Source organism: Clytia hemisphaerica, unplaced genomic scaffold, assembly GCF_902728285.1.
Source record: "Clytia hemisphaerica strain Z4C2 unplaced genomic scaffold, Clytia hemisphaerica genome assembly, whole genome shotgun sequence".
In the NCBI taxonomy this organism is placed as follows: Eukaryota; Metazoa; Cnidaria; class Hydrozoa; order Leptothecata; family Clytiidae; genus Clytia; species Clytia hemisphaerica.
In genome coordinates, this window is record NW_027103344.1 from 733,019 (window position 1) to 756,821 (window position 23,803).

Consider the following 23,803-nt stretch of genomic DNA (forward strand, 5'->3'; position numbering starts at 1 on the left):
GAGATAGCCCTCGAGCCCTAGCAACCTAGTGGTTGCTTATAAAATGCGTACAAGATTAGTCAAGCGACTTGCATTTTGATTTAATCTAAATGGTTGACCCTCAGAGGGGGAATTTTTGACGCATTTTTTAAAATTTTTGCCCAATTTGTTGTCCAATATCTGAAAATAACGACTCTTTGAGAGAGGACCGTTGCCATGCCATTTCATTGTTTTTGTCACCCTTAGGGGATTTGAAGGTGTGGAAAGATATTCTTGCTATTTGCACAGTACTCAGTACCTACTTTTACCAAAATGGCCCCAGGGGGTACTAAGTTTTGTAAGGTCACTAGTCTGAATCGCAGACCTCTACAAAACCCCAGGTAGTATATAAGGAGCACGAATCCGTTAGTGGATGCCAGTAGCCTATAAGGTCACGGGCATATCCGAGCCAAAGTTCGGAAACGGACCCTGTTGTGTGAGAGACTGAATTTCGAAAGTTTTGCCATACTTTGTGACGTTTTTGCTAACTTGCGAGAGCCCTTTTCATAATCTCCAGCCAAAATTTTTAAAGTTTGGTCCAAATGACGAAAGTTTATGACCCTACTCGATTTTTGATAATTCATTTTGGGACCCTGCTTAAGCAAAATGTGTGTCGATATGTTCGAGCCATAAGGGTCCCTTTTTACACCCTTAAAAGTGTCTCACAGGGGTACAAAACCCATAAAACGGCAATTAAGTCACACTTTAGAGGGTGTAAAAAGGGACCCATATGGCTCGAACATCTTGACATACATTTTGAAAGTTTTTGAAAGTTTAAATGGAAAGATTAAATTCTATTCATTTGAGACCCCATCATTGTTATTGAAAAAGGTATGTTTTCAAAAGACAAAAATATAGAAAACAATTTCTAGTTTAAAAAATTTGATGAACTTTATTTATCGATATTCAACAAAATGTTCCAATAAAAATTTGTTTATACGGGTTATCATAATAGTAGGCTCATAAAAAAGAATGTTAAAAGTAAAATAATAAATATTTCTAGCTTTACTATGAGAAGACCTATCTACTTTTATATTCTATATAAATTTAGGCTGCTATTATCCAATTGGCTATTATCCATTTGGCCATTTCCATCATCTATGTCTTGACCACGTGTGTTTTCAAAATATTCATCCCGGCATGATGATTTGGGATCAAAAATATAAATAATAGCGGAACTACTTTTGTTCTTGCATACCTTGGATCAAGCTTAAATAGAGTCTATGATCAAGGGGCAGTTAATCTAATTACTGTGGTGTTGTAAGTTAAAGCGAAGACAGTGGAGTTTCTACAGAGGCCTCAAGCGGTTTTCGTGATGGCGTGATAGGGACTTTTTCTAGCGTGATTACGTGATTTGGAAATTGAGGACGGTAATTGAAGACGAAAATTTGCGTGATATCGTGATCAGAGTTACCGCAGGGGGGGGGGCTCTCTACAACTCAAACACGCATGGGGAACGCAAATTTGCTGGAATGTCAAAACCCTAAACTTTCTCAAAGTAGCATTGATTCAATCCAAATGAGAACGAATGATCAAATAAAGAGTAATTTTCGTGTAGACGTGTCTCTAAACAGCAAAGTGTACAATCAAGATCCGAGCATGAGCTTTCAAGCATTTGCTTTTGCTTCTGCTTCATCAGGAGTTCCTGTATTTGGAGTTTCCTTTTCGTCAGTTTCGATTACCGCCGTAACGTCTTTCGCTGCGTCTGCTTGTTTCGAACCGCTCTCCGTTGCAGGGATGGATTCCTTTTCATCGCTTGCGTTATTGGATGATAAAACGTTCGAAAGGTTCTCCACCGTTGGTGATGTCACAGCTTCATCTGCCATGTTTGTTATGGTTTCTTTCTCAGTTTGATCAATTTCCATTTTCTCTTCACCCTCTTGTGGTGTTTGCTCTTTGTTTTCTTCTGTGTTCTCTTCGTTAGCTCCTTTTTTAGCTTCGTCGTCTGGTTTGGGAGAAGGTAAAGGTGGAGGTGGTTTCGAAAGCTAAATTGAATCAAGTGAAATAAATGATAAACATCGATTCTTTGCTAGATCTGGTATTTTAAACAATTTTTCAATGTACAATATACCTTTCCTATAAGAACATCAACGTTTTTTTATGTTCTTAGCTTTTTTAGTTTTAGGCCCAAAAATGTTCTTATTTTCACCATTTTGTGAAATCAAGTCCGCAAAGCCTTAAAATGGTATTATATAAATTGTTATTTTAATGTTTTGACCCTCGAAGCCTCATATTCTTACTAAAAAATTGCGTATACTTCAAAGTCATTTACTAGGTAGTTGAATAGATAAATTAGATGACTTATGCCTTTTTATATTTAACAGAAACAATGTCCGATGTAGAAATTTGTTGTTGAGATTTGTAAAAAACGTAAAATGTACCGTACGTTACCGTTAACAGTTCAAAAGTTCGCTCAACAATCAAATCACTTTCTATGCCACTGATTGGTTGATTTGGCTCAATTACATCATAATTTTGAGATTTAACCAATCAGATTGATTCGATTGTCGGGCAGACTTTTGGATTGTTAATGGTAAGTACGGTACATGAGAGAAAAATAGGACGATGTTTGTAATTCCATCCACATACCTCTTCAATTTTGACCTTGAATGATTCACTGTTATCCAGAATCTTCTTTCGTTTGGCTTCGAATTTCCCTTCCATTTCTTCGATCTCATTTTCCAGTTTACGCTGTCAGCAAAGGAAAGTTTTTTGAAATTAATTAGCGGTATGGCGCACGATGAAGCTATTCTGCTGACTCATGTTGGGTGCACAGATATCTTATATAAAACACTAGATGAAGCTTCTCCTTCCCTGTCTGAAGCAAAATAATTCGCCATCTTTGGTAGAGTAACGTCGCAATTTTTTACGTGAGCCTTGCAATTGTAAAGTTATTACAGTGTCAAAGTACCTCAACAATGAAAAGAAAGGTTTCTATTGTGCGTTTCGTCTAGAAAAGATGACCAACCGTGACTTCAAAAAGATTCGAAAGCTCCATCTAGTGTTTTATATCAGATACCTGCGGTTGGATGTCACGTTAATTTTAACCAGTGAAATGAACAGATGGTTTCATTGCTAGAGAAAACAATGAGAGTTCTTAACGAACGGTTATTAGTTCGTGGTCTGATAGTGTAGTCTGAAGAAATTATAAAAGAGAAGGAATTCGAGGAATTCGAGTCAAAAAATTGAGAGTCAGTATTTCAAATAATCTTTCTATAAAGCAACTGTCTTTCGTATCTCTCTGGAATTCATATCATATGAGATTTCGAATTCAGATTCAAATTATAGCGAAATATATTTACCTGGTGTTGCATAAGTGATTGGACTTGTCGTTTGAGATTCTCCAAGCGTGGTCTAGTAACAACTGGATGGAAGATAAAAATTAAGAAACTACCAACTAAGTCAATTTAAAGGTTAAAGTTATAATAGCCTAAAAACAGGATAATTTGAGGCTCAAAGGGACAAAAAATTGAAACAGCCGAGCCTCAACAAAGATTTACTGGGTGTTACAAAAGAAAGACTATATACTTCATATAATCATTCACACTTTTCTCCATTCTCATAGACTGGAGTCGTTTATAATGCGTGTAATACATTAATAACAATAATGAATTAGTCGTCTAGCTTGCTAGACTACCATTCTCATTTTTTATTTTAAAACATAATTTTCTTTTCTTGCAAGCAAAAAAAGAAAAGGTCCTGGTTATGGTCGATAAGTTGAGATGAGAATAGATAAACAAATTTCAAATGACTCAAAAGTACATCGTTAACGAAACCTATACTTACTGCTTTTGGCGTCAGGCACAGCTGCTTCGCTGAATATTTCAGTTATTAGCCGATGATTTCGTTGGAAGCGTGCCGTAGCGATGTGTTTGACTGCAAAATCAGCTTCGTCTGAAACGAAAAAGAACTTGCGTGTCGTAAAAACAAAGAATTTTTCAGAGAACAAAAGAACAATTTTTAGGACGGGGGTGCTTCTTAAAAATCACTTATCATGCTAGACTATGGATTGAAAATTTTTTTTATAAGGTCAATGTAGCAGTACAAATAATGAATTACAGAAATTATCATTCTTTAGGACGTGATAAAAGTAAGATTAGAAATAAAACAAGACGACTCAGAGTCGAAAATTTCGCACAGTGTTTGATTATTCATAGATGAAATAATCATTTTAAACGACCGGGACTGGGGGAGTACTAGGGTTAGAGAATGTCAGGTCAGACCTGAGAAAAACTGGCTCTAACAGAGAATAAAGTTATCCTTACAGAGACAAGTCGAAAAAGTGACTCTAAGAACAATTATTAAAAGAATTTCTAACCTTCCAGAGATCTTTTTTTGACTTTTCAAGTTTCGTACCTTAAATAATTCAGAGAGACTTGGGATGGTCAAAAACCAAACCTTAGCATCAGCACATACCTGGCACCTATTAATGTCTAAGTACTCCCTCCCCCTTTACCATTAAAAGAATGCAATAAATAGAACGAGGCTAGAGCTATAGCTTTATTGCCACCTAAATGTGAACTGTCCCAGTGTGGCCAAGTTACATGAATACAGTCCACATCAGTTTTTACTGCCAATATATATGAAATTGTATATAGTTTGTATACGGTATATTGTATATAACCTGACCTGTGTTGACAAATAAATAAATATCAATCTGACAAAGATATATACAAAAATTTACAAAAATACAAAAAGTTTACACCTTGTATAGATAAATCGAATTTAAACCAAATTAAACCAAAACATATCAAAGAGCTCAAACTCTATATTCTGCTATTTTGGTCATGTTTGCTATTTTCAATATTTTAGCCCACAAGGTTGTACAGTAACTTTTTATCTTAGAGAGGTACGTGAAATTTGTGCAGAGATTTGAAATCCTCAATGTTGAAATGTACTATAGTTTCACATCATCACAAGCAAAAAGTAACAATCCTCACTTTACTCATCTTCTTTCCTTTTTCTTCATAGTTTCTCAATATTTCAAAAACTTTTAGTCATACTAGATTGTTCACCCTCGTTCACCTCTAATATATCTTTCCTGTATAACTTTCTACTTTAGCATAACCCCGGGAGGGAGGGGTACTAGGGCAAAATGGGTTACGGGGATGCTCCGCTGGTCAGGGTACCTTTTTTAACCTCCACGAGCCCCTGGTAGGGTCGCAAAAACACGAAAATAGAAAAATCAGTCCCTCGTAGGGTGCCTATTTTTGGAAAATTTGGGGAAAAAGTAGAAAATTTGAGAAAATTTTGGAATTTTAGTCCCATTCAGGGTCACTTTTTTCGCAAATTTCGAGTCCCACGTAGGGTCCATTTTTCGAACCTCGGCGGAGCACCCCCGTCGGTCGACAAGGGTAGTACCCCCCCCCCCCGGGAGCATAACTTGGTGCTGAGAATTTGTTTGAAAGGTAAAGAATCTACATACTTTTGGGACAACAGACACTATACAATATATATGCTATCTCAATAAAACAAAATCAAACACAATCAACTGTGGCAGGCATAAAGAGTTTGATTAGACCATGAGGGCTATTTTTGGCAAAATATTGCTATTAGATAAGAAAAATAACTGTTTGAAAGCTTGAAAAAGCACAAATTTGGAAAATTACATGAAATATTCTAAATTTGGTGGAAATTATATTGAAATTTTTAAAGCAATTTTCTTTCTGCAAAAGTTTTTTTACCTTTAAAAGCTAAAACTTTGTTACTGCTGTTATTTGCATTGCATCCATATCATTGAGACGTGGAGTTACACATTTTTGAGAATTTTTTGATTGACTTTACAGTAGAAAATTGATTTCGAGCAGGTCGATCAAATTTGATAACAATCTTGTCATTGTTTCCCTCACTCACAGGCTCATTCACTTTCCAAGTGAACCGTTGCCATCAGGAATCGAAACCTTTGAAGCCTGTGTAGTATTCAAGGTTAATGACCACTATTCCACAAAGCGCCCATCCAACATGCCAGACTCTCCCATTCGATACAATCGATATCCTTTTCCAATCGATTACTAATCGATAAATAATTGATGGATTGGATATCTATTGTTTTTGATAATCGATGGGCAATTGTAATCAAGATTTAACCACGGAGTTTTTGATTGGCTATCAATTGATGGATTTTCCATCGATTTACTCTAAAGATGTTCGATATTGTTCACAATCAATCGACAGCCAATCGATGAAAAACCAATCTATTATCAGTTAGAATAGTCTCGATTACCTATCAATTCAATGATTATTGAAATCAAGCGATATCCAATCAATCGGTTGGTTAGCGATTACCGTAACTTGGTCTAATGTGTCGACTCCCCTTTTCTTATTCCGACACCCTTTTTACCAGCTGAGATTTATAGAAAGATTGAAACTGTTTTTCTTTGCTTATATAGTGGTCGGAGAGGAATAACCCTTTTTCAATCAGTGATTCAAGCTTTCATATTATTCCTTTCTCTAAAGAAGGGTGTCAGAATTTAGACGAGGGCTGTCGTTATTAGACCAACCCAACTACTTACGGTAGTCATCGATTGGAAATAGTTATCTAGAGTGGGAGAGTCTGGAAACTGACACATCTCACCTACCTACTGCCTACCGTGAAGTCGGGTAACTTGCATCAGTGGAGGGAAACTTGCATAGCCATCAATCAAATGACTGACCAATCAAATAGCAACAAAAATTTCAAAACAAATGAACTACGCAGCTCCGCACACAGCTCTACTCTATCATTTTTGTTTTGATTTAACTTTGTATTTTAATGACCAGACGGGTCATTCATTTGAGGGCTATGCATGTTTGCCTCCACTGATGCAAGGTAAATTAACCCGATCTCACGGTAGCTAAGCTAACAAAACAAAAGGTATATATAAAACTTTCATCACTTATACACATTGGCATCCCCTGCCATAAATTTTTCTGTGAAATACTTAGTAAATGATAATCTGTCTTACAACACAACTTAATCAAATATCAACAAATAATTCTACCTGTAAAAATGAAGATCATACCTGTCTGCTGTCTGTGTTGTTTTGTGTGGTGTGTAGTGATTTTCAAGGACAGTTCTTTAATTTTAAGATTAATATCACTTTATTGGTGCATTTACTAACTACACAAACATAAAATACTATGCTAAAAGAAAAATAATCTTCTTTAAGTACTCTAAAAACACCAAAAACATGACAAAAACATGACAAAAATACAAAAAACCAGAGCAAGTCTGACAGCATGCTGAAATCCGCCATTAAAAAATTAAGAGAGCAATGTTTACGAATGCTTGGTTACGCCTACCTAACACTTGCAGAGGGGAATCATTAAATTTTATCTTAGCGAGTGAGTCCATATTTCAGAGTTTTCGAGAATGTTCTAGAAGTTTCAACTACTTTCTTCAAAATAAATAAACAACACAAAAAGTACTTTCGTTTTCTAATTTTTCTTCCGCACCGCCGCCGCCGCGAAAGCCTATCGTAATACTTTCGCTATGCGAAATTAATAATTATAAACGGTTTCATACCATCCTCATCTTCGACTTGTTGGAGTTGAAACCTTGGTTCTTCTTTCTGAAAAGGTATTCAAGAATTTTTACATTGACAATGAAAATGCAAAAAAAAGATATCTTATCGGTATAACAGTTTGTAGCTAAAAAAATTCAGTGGAAAACCATTTTGTCCCAAAGCGATTATTTTCGTCACATTTTACCGACAAAAAGTTTTATATACTGTTAATGAAGTATTTTGAATTTCATGTTTTTTTAATTCTTATTTTTTTTCATTAATTTTTTTTTTACTTGGTATTCAAAGTTTTGGGTCAGAGATTTAGATTAATAATCAACTCATCATATTTGTTGATTAAATGTTGATGTCAAATGATTTTAATGTTCTGATTTCAATTATTCTTAAAGTTTAGTAATCCGTCCTAAAACTATTCTCATTGAGCATCTGTAAAGTTGAGGGGCCAAAAATAAAGTGACTAATGAGGGAAAACAGGGTTGAACCGACAGGAATAAATTTATATTTCGACCCACTAATATGCCTTAAAATGGCCCTTTTATAGACTGACTTTGCCCAGAAATGAAGCTTTTGAAAGGGGCTATGACCCTCCCGCCTGAAAGCTTGGCTCTCAAAGAGCATTGCCCTTTCATCGCACTTACAGGCATTTGTTGACCGATCATTTTTTCCATCATTTGTTGCTCCTGGATTGCCGCTTGTGCTATTAGAGAGAAAACAAGAACACTATTAGGTCGTTGAAGAAGAAAGGGAAATAATTTGCTATTATTTCAAGAAAAGAAAGAAAGAAAGAAGTGCTAGAGCAATTTTTCTTTGAAAAGCAGATCCTTCCGAACAAACATATCTCTTTAAAGTAGAAATTTTTGGATATCTGTGTGACCCACTTCAAAAATTTACACGTTCCAGTCAATACTTTGGAAACCAATTATGAGCAAACCTTTTTCTTTGGATTTAAGCCAATCTCTGTAGGGTGCAGAGCTATGATAAGCTTTCATTGCGTCTTGATACTCTGCTTTCTCGACCTCGTATTCTGCAAAGAACCCCTAAAAAAGGAACAAATTATTGCTACATTAAAATTTTCAGTCAAAAGATCTACGTGTGCTTAAGTGAATAATAAAATCAAGTTCCAAAAAATATCATATGATTTTCAGTTTGTTAATTTTGTTCTAGGCAAGGATGTTAGTAACTGTCGTTGGAAATGCAATCTAAAGTTGAAACATTAAGAAGTTAATCGCGTTAAATTGGAGGGAAAATTTTGACTTGATTATCATAAAGGAACTAAATTATGAAAGATCTGAAAAGGAAAGCAAAACAGTCTCAAAATTACCTGGCGTTCATCTTCAGGCAAATTTCTCCATTGTTCACCAATCAATTTGCCAATGTCCCACATTTTCATCTCTGGATGGCCTGCCTTCACTTTTTCCCATACCTAAATAACAATAACCACATTGGGAAAATTTAAAAAAGTTTTACCACAATATTGCTTAATAAGTAAGTAACGAAATAAAATGGTTGGTATTGAATATTTAGATTTTTTCAATTCAAGGCAACTTAGCAACAAAAGAAATATTTGGGTTAAGGATTAACTGAGACCTCTTGCACAGGGGTGGTTTGTAAAAAAACAAAAATTAAATACGATTTAAGCTACAAATGGACTGTCCGTTTTACAAAAATAAATTACATTAAACCTAGTGTGAAAAATTGCATTGACCAACCTTGCGACTGTATCTCATGTATGCAGGAAGCGGCTTGTCTGGCTGTTTTGGTGGCTTTGGAATCTTTATTTGCTCAGTCTAAAAAAGGAAGAGGAAAATTTGATGAATTTGTAGATAGCTGTAGGAAAAAGTGGTAACTCTAGTTACTGACTTTTTCATTCATGAATTTGGCAACTAACTTTTGATAATACTTTTAACCATAAAAATTGATTTCTTTACTTGAATTAGTTGGTTTTAATGAAAAGAGAGCTAGCCAGTACTATCAATAATGGTAATAATATTAACACAAATTTTTGAATTTCAAATTATCTTTAAGTCAATCAACTGTTAATTCTGCTGTCTCCAAGAAAAAGCTTTAATTATCCTCCCATTTGATTATATTTTTAGGTTTGAGAATTATTGTTTCTATTGAACTTTTATATCTGGAAAGCATCAACATAGGCTCACAATAGGTAGCAGTGAGTGGTGCAAATAAGAAACTTACGTTATATGGACCAGGTGGTCTATGTCCTCTTGGTTGGCCCTTTGAAATGGAGAAGGTTAAAACCAATGATATAACTTATAATTATAATTGTTTTCATAATTTGGTGTACATTTTTAGTTTGAGATAAATATTTTTATACTTGGCAACTCCAGAAAAGGTTTGTATACTGAAAAATTAATTCATTCGAAGGTGATTGGTAAAAAAAACTTTCTAAGAAAATATCAGATATTTAAGTAGGATGGACGCTAAAAGTAATTTTGATAACCGTAAACCATAATCGTTACCATGTTGGGTGCGCCATTTTGTTGATATGCATTCCTGAAGCGACCTAAAAAAAAAAAAAAATATTGCCATTAATACTTTGATAGATAAAGCAAATAGTTACTATACCCAAGTGAACCATTAAAAAAACTTTGGACAAAATTTCAACATCATGAGAATGAGTGTCTTTTATATATAAAGGATCGTTTTGATATGAAAATAAGAAAGTAGATGCATGTCATCCTAATGCCAATTGAAGAAAATGAAAAATATTTGAACATTTGCTAATAACAAATGCGTCTTTTATTTTTCAGTTTAATAACAGTATTCTCATTGCTAGATTTTCACATATAATTCTAAAGGCAAATGGAAATCTGATAGGTCTATGTAATTTGACAATTCTAGGACAATTGCCCCCTGTGACAATTGCCCCCAGAAAATAACCCCCAGGACAATTGTCAGTTATACACATGCAATCATTAGGCTGCAAAGTCTGCGAATGTCAAAAAGCCTAATGACTGTGTATGTGCTTTGTAGCTTAGTGTGTGCGGACACTTGTTCAGTTTGTAGAAGTAGTTCAATTTCATTCGACTGCCAAAACACAGCAGTAAACCACTCCAAGTCAAAAGTTTGCTTCAAAAAAGTCTCAAGGACCATCAGCAGACAGCTAAAAGTGCTTCCAAACCCAGATTACAAAAATTTTGAAGCCCTCTACAGGAGGTCCTAAAGATTTCCAGGGAAAATTTTGGATACTCAATTTGATTTTTTCTGATTTCCTACAAAATGTTCTTGAAATCAACTGTAAATCAGCGTTCTAATGTACTTGAATAAAAAATTATTGGCTTTCAAAATCTGCTCCCCACCAGAGTTGATGATTTTTAGGGGTCAATTTTTGCTTAGTAGCCCATCTTTGAGACGCTATATCTGCAAAACTACTTGAGATATCAGAGTGAAATTCTTATTTTCTTGTGTGATAGATCATTTGGTCAAAATTTCATCAAAATCTAAGAGGGTGAGGTATCACACTTTCTTTATTCTGAAGATTTTTTAAAAAAAATGGCTCTTAACAAGATAAATGTTTTCCAAATCAGAAAAAATCTTTAATCAGATAGATTCGATTGGAAAGCGCTAAGGGAAAGTTAATGGTATGGTGACCCCCGTCTGTAGCTTGCGCTACGGAAAAACCCACTCGCCTCAAACTTCTCGCAAAGTTTTTTTTATGAAACACTTTCGATTTCAGTGCCGTGAGGAGTTTACAAGATGGCGGGAGGTTTTTACACACAAATCTTCAAAAAATGGAACTTCAAAATGAAATATCTGGAAAACTACTAAAGGTTTAAAGATGAGTGACCCCTCATTTTTTTTCTGAGGATAAGGGCTTTTCATTAAATATAGTTTGACATTTTGCAAATGAGTTTGAAATCTCGACTGACCACCCTACCCCCACCCCCTCATAACGTTAATTTGACGTTTTGTGTTGTCAAATGGATATGGACGGCTCCCCTTAGCGATTGGTTGCAGACTGGTACGTCGGTCGGGAACTGGGTACTAGTACGCTCGCTTTGATTGAAAGTTTTTATTCTAAGAAGATTGCCTCAAATAAAAAAACAAAAAAACCATGAAGAGCATGTTAAAAGTTATCTAACCGTTGGTCGAAAGGGTAAAAAAGTAAAAAGTGAAAAATTTGAATCAAAAATTTTTGGTTGTCAACTGGGCAGGGGACTCTACATATATGATGGCGGCCTGACATGTCATGTACGGTGGGAATTCAGTACAGTGGTCAAAGCAAAGTTTTCATCACAGACGGAAATAGACTTTAAACAACAGCTCTGGCCAGATTCTTCATGTTTTGCAGAAATTTTGTTGAATTTTGAGAAGGAAAAGCCTCTTTTTGTACCTCGCTGAGACGGAAATCCGTCAGAGACAGAAAAACTTTGAACACTGTTCAGTAACCCAATCGACTACCCACAGTGCAATGTATGGCGGTTTATTTTGTGTAGGTGGGACATTTGTAGTGATAAAAATGGGTTAGGCTCTGCTCACCGAACTCCACCGCGGAATGTATGGCAGAGTCCAGGGTTGTGTGTGGTAGAGGGGGTGCCCAGTGCACGAACGGCAAACTTATTTTTCTCTTTTCTCATTTACTTTTGGTTTTTACATAAATCCTTTTTGACCATCTCGTAAACAAGCTTGAAGTCCTTCTTTCAATTTGTTTTCACTTTATTTGAAGGCTTCTTCTTGGAAATAAGTCGTTAAAGCGAGCGCTATTCGGACCCAGTCCGTGAGCGAGGAACCAGTGCGCGTACGATCTTTTGAAAGAAAAAATTAGAGCTCTGCTCGCAGGTAATACTTTAACTCTTTTCCGCGATGATACAGGGGTATTTGAACTTTTCAAAACCACGCGCTTTTTCACTAAAAAAGCGTCTTTTTTATAAGAACTTTAGCGTTTTACTAACCTGTTTATTTTCGTAAATATTTTATTGTCGTCCATTTTTTTGTTTTCTTTTTCAAGTTTTGCTCATTGAAAAGCGCAGCAATGTAGTGTCTTCTTTTTTAATTGAGATCGCCAGCGTTGTCAAATGTTTTGACGTTGCAATGTCTTCATTTTGAATATAGTGTTCCGATCGTTCGCGGACTGGAACCTTTTTTATATCAACTACTGGCGATATGTTTCTATTGGTTTTGAATTAATGAGCTAACATGTTTCAATGAAATTTTGTGTGACAGAAGATAGATAACAGGTTTTTAAAAGAGGAAAGTCATTTTCAGAGCTGAAAGGCACATGAATATGATGGTTCATCCTATAAAAGGAAGTTCATTCTATGGTGGCCTATCTTGAAGTGAAGGTGGTTGAACAAAATGTTTTTGGCATATTGATGTAACTGATTGATTGTCAATTACATTGGGTTAATCTTCGATTTCGTTTGATTACAATTATGTTCGATGAGTTTGATTGCAATTAAATTAAATTGGATTACTCTGTTAGAGCTTTTTAGCGTGGGAGGCCGAGTGCTTGAAGTACCATACCAAAGCGAATAAAATCTAATACAATTGAATCAATCAAACGTAATCAAATACAATCAAACGTAATCGAATACAATCGAACGTAATCGAAGCAATCGAACAGCAAATCCTGGGTAATATTCGATTGCGATTCGGATTCGATTGCGTTCAACAATCGAATTACAATTATTCGATTGCGTTCAATTGCGTTTGATTGATTCGGCGTTCAATTCGTTCGATTGACACCGTCTGGGTAGAGTCAAGTCACCAGTGCAAGAATGACCCTAGTGCACAAACGAGCGTCTTTGAACGTAAAAAAAAACTTCTATAGAACTTCCTTTGTGCAGCAGAATCCTCAAACTATCCCTTGCAATCTCTCCAAAAATTAAAATAAACAAAGCGCTAGTCGCTAGAACAACACCGAACCAATTTTGAACGAAGCCAAGTAAAAAAATCACGAAATTCGGGATTTTTGTAAACATGGCTGATCGCGAGAGGAAATGTTTTTTATAAAAAAATTTGCGCAAGAAGAGTTTTGCACTCCATCACAGAGCCTATTTGAGATATTTTACTAACTAGCCCAGAGTAAAATTTTAAACCTTTATTATTTGAATGCATGCCTTTTTAATACTCAAATATAAAAAAATTAAAAAATTCTAACTTGGTCATTAGTCAAAAAAGTCATTAAAGTTGATTAGCCTCTGCGATGGAGTGCAAGGCTGAAAGCCACATGAATATGGTTCCTCCTATAAAAGGAAGTTCATTCTATGGTGGCCTATCTTGAAGTGAAGGTGGTTGAACAAAATGTTTTTGGCATATTGATGTAACTGTCAATCGAACCAATCGAACATAGTCAACTATCAATCGACCAATCTCCTAACACCTTCTTACTCGAACGCAATCGAATAAGGACCCTGCCGACGCACCGGACTTAACGAACACTGGACACCCGAAAGTCCAATGTGAAATGAGAATCTTTTTTACCACCCGACAATCTCTACATCGGACTTAAGGAAGTCGGATGTCCGGTGTCGGAGAAGGATATTTATTTCCACCGGACAATCAAAACACTGGACAGGACCAGTCCGGTGCGTCCGGTGTTTCTTAATTTTTCGTTTCATAAATGTCCGGCGTCCAAAATTCCTTGTATGCAACACCGGAGTGACATCGGACTAATTGCGTCCGGTGTAGTGAAAGGATACTTTTTGCCACCGGACAAATAAACCGGACAGTCCGGTGCGTCGGCAGGGTCCTATCGAATATTACCCAGGAATCGTCCGTTCGATTGAGATTCGATTACGTTCGACAATAGACCTTTTCATAAATTACGTCACGAACATCACTTGCCTCGTATTCAAACAATTACCATAGTGATTACGTCCCTTGAGACATTAAATAACTTTTTTATAAATAGAAAGTAGTTTTAATAAAATCCACTGGGAGTTAATCACCATGGCAATAATTTCAAAACGAGGCAAGTGATGTTCGTGACGTAATTTATGAAAAGGACTATCGAATCGCAATTTTTCCATCACATTTGATTGGTTCGATTGCAATTTTTGTTTGAAGTAGTCAGGCAGCTGAGGTCACATAAAAAAGTGCAGTAGCTACAAAATTTGCGAGCAAACTTTAAACAGTTGTTTTCAATAGATATGATCTTTCTGAACACAAAATCATCAACCGGACAGTTTGAAAATATTTACCGGACACGTCCGAAAATATTTTCGTATTTGATGACGTCACAAACAAAATGAAAATTTTTATGAAAAAAAGCATAGACATATACCAATCGATGCGTTTTTTGACGTAGATTAAGAAAAAGGTCAGTAACTATGTCTGAAAATTTGATAATAAAAAGTTAAAAGCTTCCGAAGTTTTGATGACGTCATCATATTTACACTTTCTTTAGGATCGATTTTCTCGAATTAGGTTGAGAAATCGTATATATCCACTTAAAAGTCTTCTATATCGATTTTTGAAAGCTTTCGAATGGCGGTCTTAGATTTCAATTTTGATAAGTTTGAATTTTTGATTTTTTTTTCGTCTCGGTCAGGTAAAATTTACGTTACGGACAAGGAGGAAAATCGTTCTAACTTTTTATAGCAAAATTTTCAGATATGGTTACTGACCATTTTCTTAATGTACGTTAAAAAACGCTTCAATCAGTATATAATATGTCTATGTTGGTTCTCAAAAAATTTTTCAGTTAGCCTATGGGCACGCATGACGTCATCAGGTTCTAAAATATTACCGGACACGTCTGGTAATTAATTTCAACAACTCCGGTTGATGGTTTCTAGATATTTAGGTTGTGTATTTTCAATTAAAAGTGGTTTGGGATTGTTCGCACCCCGTCCAATTTTTTTGTGACCTCAGCTGCCTTTCTAAAGTTGTTAGTAGGGAGGTTGAGGCTCGCGCCTGCGGCAGTAACAAAAGCAGGACTTTTGAAAAAAAATCTTCAAACTTACATAAATCCAGGAAGGAAAAGTTTTCTAGCACAAATTCTTTTTCCAACTTCAAGAGAATTTATTCAGCTTTCTTTTGCAAAAGAAATTATCAAGATATGTCTTTTTGTTCTTTCAAAATTTGAAAATGAGTACTCGCGGGTGCGCTTTTTCAAACGTCTTGTTCACGGCACAGGAAATTTTTTTACCGGGGGTTACTAAAATCAAAAGCGCTAGCCACCCGAGTCAGCTATCGGCCTGAATTTTTTTACATTTTCCCCCGTAATAGTTTAGCTTTCGAAACGTACCACGTTGGCTGACTAGAGTGTTCTACTTTTTTCAGGAAGTTAAAATACGACCCTGCCGGTGCACCCTACAGTCATGTGCTGTTGTCTGGTGTTCTAAGTTGGAAATTTAAACACCCGACAGTTGGGTGCACTTTGTCGGGTGCTACATCTTGGACGCTTTTAACAGCACCCGACATGTAACAAAGTTAGGAATTTTAGCACCCGACTGCCAGGTGCGCTATTGTCGGGTGTTTTCGCAAATTTAGAAATTTAGTGTCTGATATATGTAGGTATATCAGAGTTTAGATACATCAGTTTGTTTTGATTTGTGTCTGCCCTGTTGGGCTCAGATTTCCCATTTAGCCTCTCTTTCAGACTCCCATACATATAGCAGAACAGGGTACCTGGCCAGTCCTTTTCAGTTCTTCATTTTGCTGTACTGCTGTTTTATAATTTGCTAACTTTATCAACTACTATCGTCACAATCTTACTGATTTTAATTGCTGCTAATCTTTAATTGTATCCATCAATATGTCTTCCACTGAACTGTCACCAAAGTCTACTGAATCCAGATCTGCCAGAGCTTCAAAATGCCCTGGGTGTCACATTGAAAGGGTAAAACATGATTTTGGCATACCTGGACCAAATTGCACAGGGTTATCAGCCTCACCACCGAACGTTACGCCTGAATCCAGTCCAAGAACAAGGGATTCACGGCATCTCCAACGAAGATCTGCCATTTTGGATGAGCGAAGTGGACTTCCTGCCGCCCATAGCCAAATTGATATGCTAAGGGAAGAACTATCTATACTGGAAAATGAGGAACAAACCCTCAGGCATGATATCGAAGAGGAAGAAAAAAGGTTGGCTGGAGAAATTGAAAGCAAACGACTGGCAATTCTTCGTTTGAGAGCCAGTAGACAAGCTGCACCCTCTCGAGCTCCAACCGCCCAATCTTCAAACGCCCTCCCTTCTTCTTCAGCTCCACCATTAGCGCCCATATCAACCGCCCGCCAGGGAATCCCCCAAACGTCTGTTGGATTGGATCAAGCATTCCTGCGGATTCCCCAAACTACAACAACAACAGCCGTCCTTCCGCACATCGTTTCGTCTGCTGTAAACCCTTCACCTTTAGTGGGAACCCAACAGAATCTTGATTTACAATCACATTTACAATCCACTCTCCATCCTCAACGTCCAACAATCAACCAAAGCGAGATCCTGCTACGTCCAACAAGAACGAATGATCCAACTCGTGGTAAGCATCTTCGTATAGTTGATTTTGTTTCGAGGCTACGTCCTTCAGAAGAAGAAAAAGTGTTTGCAAGTGATAATAACTGTGTTCTAAAACTTTCTCTACAAGATACAAAACCGAAACTGTCGTCTGTTACAGTAGAACAATTTAACATAGCTAACCTTAGAATTTTTTATGAACTTTTGTTTTCAACTAAGCTTTCCTCCATGCAGGCGATTAGGGAATACCTTGCCTACTCTGTGAAGGTTCTTGAACTGGCGACTAAATACTCTTGGCAGTCTGTGCTGCATTATGATGATGAATTTCGAGTTTTGCAGCACACATATGGCTACCCATGGAGTACTGATCATAGTCACCTACACGAAGTTCTTCTTATTCCGCGCTGGGCTGCGAAATCTACTGCGTCAGGGGCTGGGTATAACTCATCGAATAACCCCGGTGAGTCGGGCAACTTGAAATCCTTCATTGTTGCACGCCTTCCAAACGGGGAAGAAATATGCAGGTTGTACAACAGTAAAAAAGGTTGTCAAAGGTCCACTTGTAAGTACACCCATGTCTGCAACCGGAAAGTTGGTTCGCAGGCCTGTGGGAAGAATCACCAAGGGTGCCTTCACTCCTCTTTAGAGGTAGGTCCTCCGGGCCAATGACCTCTTTCTCCGTTGTCTTTGTCTTCATCTCCGCTTGTCCTTTCTGTTTGGGAGAGGGAACTTAGAGATGATCCAGATCGAACCTTCATTCTTGAAGGGGTCGAAAATGGATTTCAGCTCTTGCCCTCAGATTCTTCTATCACTCCAGCGGAGATGGAGAACCATTCTTCTGCCACCGGTCCAATCTTTAAAGAGAAAGTTGACAAGGCTATCCTCGAGGAGATTGTGGCTGGTAATTATGTTGCTGTTAATTCTAAGCCATCAATTGTCAGTGCACTTGGAGCTGTTCCAAAGCCAGATTCTGATGACATTCGCATTATTCATGACTGTTCAATGCCGCCGGGCAAAGGAGTTAACTCCTACATTTCTGTTGAAAAGCAGTCCTTTCAATCCCTAAGTGATGCCACCAAACTGATAGGGAAGGACTATTTTATTGCCAAAGTTGACCTTCGTCGTGCTTACAGGTCTGTTCCTGTACACCCGACCAACCATGATGCTCTAGGGTTAAAGTGGAAGTTTACAGGAGATGATCACTTTACCTACTTTGTTGATACTCGCTTACCCTTTGGGGGCAGTAGTGCCCCAGGTATATTCCATCGTCTTACTCAATCGGTTCGTCGCATGATGTCCCGCCGTGGCTTCAAGGATGTGGTTGTCTATCTTGATGATTTTCTTGTAATCGGGAAAACCCAAGAGGAGTGTGAGGCAGCTTTATGACCTTACGTAGCCTCTTATTGGAGCTGGGATTTACAATCAGCCCCTCCAAACTAGTACCCCCTTGTCAGAAATTAGTATTCTTGGGAGTAGAGATTGACACGGTTAAGTTAACCCTTTCTCTTTCCGCAAAGAAACTTGCAGACCTCAAGGTTTTCTTACAGTCCTTTCGATCAAAAACGAGGACTACCAAAAGACAACTCCAGCAGTTAGCCGGACGCTTAAATTGGGCCTGTAAGGTTGTCTTTGGTGGTAGGACATTTCTTCGTAGGATCCTGGACTTGATGAACACTCTGCCGAAGCAATCTGCAAAGTGTCGTCTTAGTGGGGAGTTTCTCAAAGATATTGATTGGTGGCTTCAGTTCTTGGAGGTCTTCAATGGGTTCGGTCGTTTTCATGACCCCCGCCCGGTTGTTGACCTACATACTGATGCTGCTCTACAGGTATCGGAGCTGAGTTTCAAGGAGATTGGTTCTACTCCAACCTCCTGGTTGACTACCCACCCTTTTCTGGTTCTCACATCAATTACAAGGAGGCCTTATGTGTTGTCCTTGCCCTGAAACGATGGGCCCCCCTTCTTCAGAATAAGGTGGTCCACGTTCACTGCGACAACACAGCAGCAGTAGCAATGTTGAACAAAGGTACCACTAAGGATCCAGACATGATGTCACACCTGAGAGATGCCTTTTGGCTCTCAGCTACTTTCAACTTTAGTATCAAGGTGTTTCATGTTCCTGGTAAACTTAATGTCCTTGCGGACCACATTTCACGTCTCCACTTTCCCTGTCACCTTCAGGCCTTTGCTCAACATTTGCTCTACTGGTACGGTCCTAACTCTGTAAACCTTGCAGCATTAGGGCACATGTCCCCTTGCTCGTTTTTCTTTTTGGTGGGGCTGCTTCACTCTAGCCTCTGCTTCTCATCTGTTTTTTAGGGCAAGACATCGCGTCTTCGCTCCTGAACGATGTTTTGTTTTATCGACAGGCTACATCAGCCCCCAATACACACAAGGCCTATCGTACTCACCGTAAGACCTACCTCCGTTTTTGCTCCATGCTGGACATCCCACCTGCTCCTGTTTCTACAGTGCATCTTTGTTTGTATGCTGCCTACTTGGCTCGATTTTTGTTGCCCCAGTCAGTTTGCGTCTACATTAGTTATGTTGGCCTACTCCACAAGGACTATGGTTTGGTTAATCCCTTGGCAGATAATTGGTTTTTGAGCTCTGTTCTCAAAGGTATCAAACGCACCAAGGGATCCCCTCCAGTGCCTAGACTTCCTATTACGACTGATATTCTTTACCGTATCCGGCAGAATTTGGAACTTTCTGACAGCAAGCACGCCTCTTTTTGGGCTATTTGCCTTGTTTCGTTTTTTGGTTTGTTTAGGAAGAGTCATCTCCTCCCTCTCTCCCATCAGGATTTTTCCCCAGCTACCTTTCTTGTCAGGTCTGACTTCACCCTTGATCCTTCTACAGTTTACATCAGGGTCAGGTGGAGCAAGACTATGCAGCTGGGTCAACGCACTGTTACTATACCCTTGGTTGCCATGTCTTCTCCCCTTTGTCCTGTTTCGGCTGTAAACCACGCTTTTAAGTTGACCCCTGGGACGGGACCCCAAGCTCAGGCTTTTTGTTGGAGGGACTCGTTTTATGGCTCTAATAGGATTTTCACCTATAGGGACTTCATGCTTTCTCTCCGCAACCATCTCTCCAACATTGGCCTGTCCTCGTTTCAATACGGCTCACATTCTTTTCGGCGTGGAGGAGCCTCTTTTGCATTAGAGGCTGGGATCCCACTTGACACGATTGCAGTGATGGGTGACTGGAAATCAGATGCTATCTATCTGTACCTCCACATGCCTCTGTCGCAGCGCTTGCATGCCCAGCGTACGCTCTCAGATTTTCTCTCTTCTTAGTCTTTCATTCTGTATATATCTATTTTCTTTTACACTACACACTTGGATTTGGACCTTTTATTTTCGTAGTCTATTCCTATTTTACGTGTGCACTATTTTTCGAAGAACTGATATGATCACTGATATGCCATGTCTCTGTTCAACCCCTTTGGTTCCCCTCGAGAGGACTGTTTGTGTTTAAGTGTCTGATATATGTAGGTATATCAGAGTTTAGATACATCAGTTTGTTTTGATTTGTGTCTACCCTGTTGGGCTCAGATTTCCCATTTAGCCTCTCTTTCAGACTCCCATACATATAGCAGAACAGGGTACCTGGCCAGTCCTTTTCAGTTCTTCATTTTGCTGTACTGCTGTTTTTATAATTTGCTCCGCCAGCCCTCCCCATCAACTACATGGGGGAAAGCTTTATACGATTTACTTATAACACATATTTATCCAATGTTCATATTAGGCATATTATATTCTAGTTTGGCTTTATGCTACTTCCTGTATTTGTTTATTACATATGTTTTGCTTTTATACGTTCATTGTCATGAAATTTATTTGATTAGGTATATTCATTGTTATATGTTTGTGTTTTTTATTGTCATTTATGTTAGTCTTGTCACAGTGTTTTCCTTTTATTTTCGTAGTCTATTCCTATTTTACGTGTGCACTATTTTTCGAAGAACTGATATGATCACTGATATGCCATGTCTCTGTTCAACCCCTTTGGTTCCCCTCGGGAGGACTGTTTGTGTTTAAGCACCCGACAAAACACCCGACAGTACCCGACTGTCGTGTGCACTTAAACTGCAAATATTTCCTTCAAATTTACAATATTTTTCAACCAACGTTATTATTTTAACAAGATAAATGTTTTTTCTTTCCAAATCTGAAAAAATCTTTAATCAAATAGATTTGGGTGGAAAGCGCTAAGGGAAAGTTAATGGTATGGTGAACCCCGTCTGTAGCTTGCGCTACGGAAAAACCCACTCGCCCCAAACTTCTCGCAAGGATTTTTTTTGTGAAACACTTTCCATTTCAGTGCCGTGTTAAGAGGTTACAAGATGGCGAGAGGTTTTTGCACAGAAATCTTCAAAAAATGGAACTTCAAAATGGAATATCTGGAAAACTACTAAAGGTTTAAAGATGAGTTACCCCTGATTTTTTTTCTGAGGATAAGGGCTTTTCATTAAACTTGGTTTGACATTTTGCAAATGAGTTTGAAATTTCGACTGACCATTGTTAGATTAAAATTTGATCTTTTCAGCACCATACAGTGTAGACCTAACTCTTCACACAAAAATTACGGGAAACGCATGTTTGGACTTTGTACCCTATGCTGCACTCAAGCACTTAAGCCAAAGTCCCGGGAAGGCGGGACAAAAATCAGTTTTTTGAAGTTTGCAAAAAAAAGCCACATAGAAGATCTTTCAAATTCAGTATGTGAATAGAGCAGTAAAAAATACAACTTTTCTATTTTTCCTTTTTTTTGCAAAAGTTCTAGGAATGAAAATAAAAAGGTAATGATAATTGAATACTATCCATTGATGACCCGCGGCACTATCGTAAAGCTAGAATCGCTTTGCGTACTCTTCGCTTGAGAAAATGATTGACAGATTGAAGTTTTCACCCACGCAGGAGTTCGCGGAGCGTTCTCAGCTCAATCCTCGAACCGCGCTAAAAATGGTAGACTGAGCTGTGATAAATCATTTCGATGGAAGTTGTTGGAATGTTTACAAGAAGGCTCTTGACAGAAAAACGTTTGTTTTATTGTCAACGATGACAGTGTGGTTATTAATTTTGTTAGATCTGACAAATTGATGTTTGTAAGTGCACTTTATAGTTTTGATTCCCATTGAAGAATCATATTCTGGTTTTCATGTTAGAGTACCCTGCCCAGTTGGCGACCGAAATTTTTGGATTCAAATTTTTCACTTACTTTTAACTTTTTTGAAAATCCTTTTCAACCAACGGTTAGACAACTTTTAACATGTTCTTCGTGTTTGTTTTGATTTTTTATTTGAGGCGATCTTCTTAGAATAAAAAACTTTCGAAGCGAGCGGTACTAATGCCCAGTTCCCAACCGACGTACCAGTCTGCGACTGATCGTTAAAAAGAGAAAATCAGTGCTCTACTTGCAGGTAAGGTCATATTAATTGATCAGGATGATAAAAAACTCATAAGTTTTCCCGTATTAAATTTATTTACACTCGTTCTTTTGTTTTAAAATAGCTCACTTAAATTTCCCTTCGGCATGTTTTTTCAGAATTTTTCTTCAAGTCGCCATTTTTTTCTAAAGTTTGTTTTTGTTTTGTTTTGAAAGTGGCGGTCTATGGAGAGTCTTCATTTGATAAAAACGCGGGAATTTTTTATGCCTGTTTTTCTCTCTTCGCGTCTGGAATTTTTTGATCGCAATGTAGAGTCTTCTTTTTCATTTTTTGAGTTTGGTCGGTCGCAGACTGGACGTCAAATTTCGAAGCTGATTGCATCAACTTTTTTATCAATATTTCACACGAAGGAAACTGTATCGAGCTGATTTTTACAGAAATGCTTTCTAACATACTCATTGTTTTGGACAAGTATTTTTTGGCGTGGGAGTTAAAGCGTTTTTTCTTACGAAGCTTTTTTGTCCACAGGTAGCCATTTTTTATTTTTTTTGAAAAATCCGGCTTTTTCGTGTGCTTCCGTGCAAAGTTGGATCTTTCGGATTCTACTCGTTTTTTTCTAAAACCTTTTGTACACAGTACGGGAAATAGGTCAAGGCAGATAACTACCAAAAGAAATTCTCCAGAGGTTTGTTTTTGTATGACTTTTCTGGTTTCAAAGACGTTCGGTCGCCAACTAGACCGGTCGCCAACTGGGCAGGGGACTTCTATTACATTAGATGCTGGTTTTAGAGCTTTAGGTCTACACTGCCATCCCATACCCTATTTTAATGTAAAAAATTGTCATTTTTACCTCCAGATGCATTCGATGCTCCAGGAAAGCCTCCTCTTGGACCAAAGTTCATGATTGAAGTAGTAGTTTTGTGGTGGTTCAGCAAGTCTGCTCTTGAAGTTGAAGCTGGGAAGTTGGATGCATTGCATTGATATTGAGTTGCCTTTTGGTTTTCTTTGTTTACAAATTTTATCAAAATGGTAGATCTTAGCAGCGTGAGCAGTAAAGTTCCGGATATTTTTTGCCATTTTGGCGATAAAATGACACCGGTAAATCAAGCTAAGAGCTTTTTTATGTAAAATCTATCGAAAAAAAGAATATAAGTTAACTTTTCCCAATACTCTTAGGTTCCAAATAAACGGGGGGGTTCGAATAAACGGGGGGGTTGGAAAATTTTCTAGATTTTAATAAACGGGGGGGGGGGGGCTAATTGCCGGGGGGGTTGGAAATTGTACTTCTGAAACCCAAAAATAAGGTAAAAATAGGCTAAAATCAGGCTATTTAGAGCAAAATAAGGGGCCTTCTCTTTGACAGCTGAAAATATTCTTAGAGATTAATAAACGGGGGGGTCCTAATAAGGTCCGGGGGGGTTGGAAAATTTTCGAAAAATTAACAAGCGGGGGGGCCCGTTTATTTGGAA

The 23,803-nt window shown here is 37.8% G+C and overlaps 1 protein-coding gene and 1 long non-coding RNA gene across 2 annotated transcripts; one reads left to right on the forward strand and one right to left on the reverse strand.

The window, feature by feature from the left end:
- Positions 1 to 883: 883 nt before the first annotated feature.
- LOC136819366 (SWI/SNF-related matrix-associated actin-dependent regulator of chromatin subfamily E member 1-like) lies at positions 884 to 23,418 on the reverse strand. The gene is made up of 12 exons (XM_067075605.1): positions 23,185 to 23,418; positions 9,998 to 10,041; positions 9,714 to 9,752; positions 9,230 to 9,307; positions 8,842 to 8,943; positions 8,452 to 8,557; positions 8,159 to 8,217; positions 7,523 to 7,568; positions 3,805 to 3,912; positions 3,321 to 3,382; positions 2,608 to 2,709; positions 884 to 2,003 (listed from the first exon to the last, which is right to left on the reverse strand). Exons 1-12 carry the CDS (start codon positions 23,234 to 23,236, stop codon positions 1,626 to 1,628), a joined length of 1,176 nt encoding a protein of 391 aa, XP_066931706.1. The 5' UTR covers positions 23,237 to 23,418; the 3' UTR covers positions 884 to 1,625.
- On the forward strand, positions 16,649 to 20,927 carry LOC136819359 (uncharacterized). The gene is made up of 2 exons (XR_010848434.1): positions 16,649 to 16,966; positions 19,259 to 20,927. It is a non-coding gene; the product is annotated as an uncharacterized lncRNA (long non-coding RNA).
- Positions 23,419 to 23,803: the final 385 nt, after the last annotated feature.

Coding starts and splice junctions, on each gene's coding strand:
- LOC136819366 (XM_067075605.1), bottom strand. CDS start 23,236: ATGAACTTTGGTCCAAGAGGAGGCTTTCCTGGAGCATCGAATGCATCT. Junction 8,944..9,229: donor ACATGAGATACAGTCGCAAG/GTTGGTCAATGC, acceptor ATTGTTATTTAG/GTATGGGAAAAAGTGAAGGC. Junction 8,558..8,841: donor TGCCTGAAGATGAACGCCAG/GTAATTTTGAGA, acceptor TTCCTTTTTTAG/GGGTTCTTTGCAGAATACGA.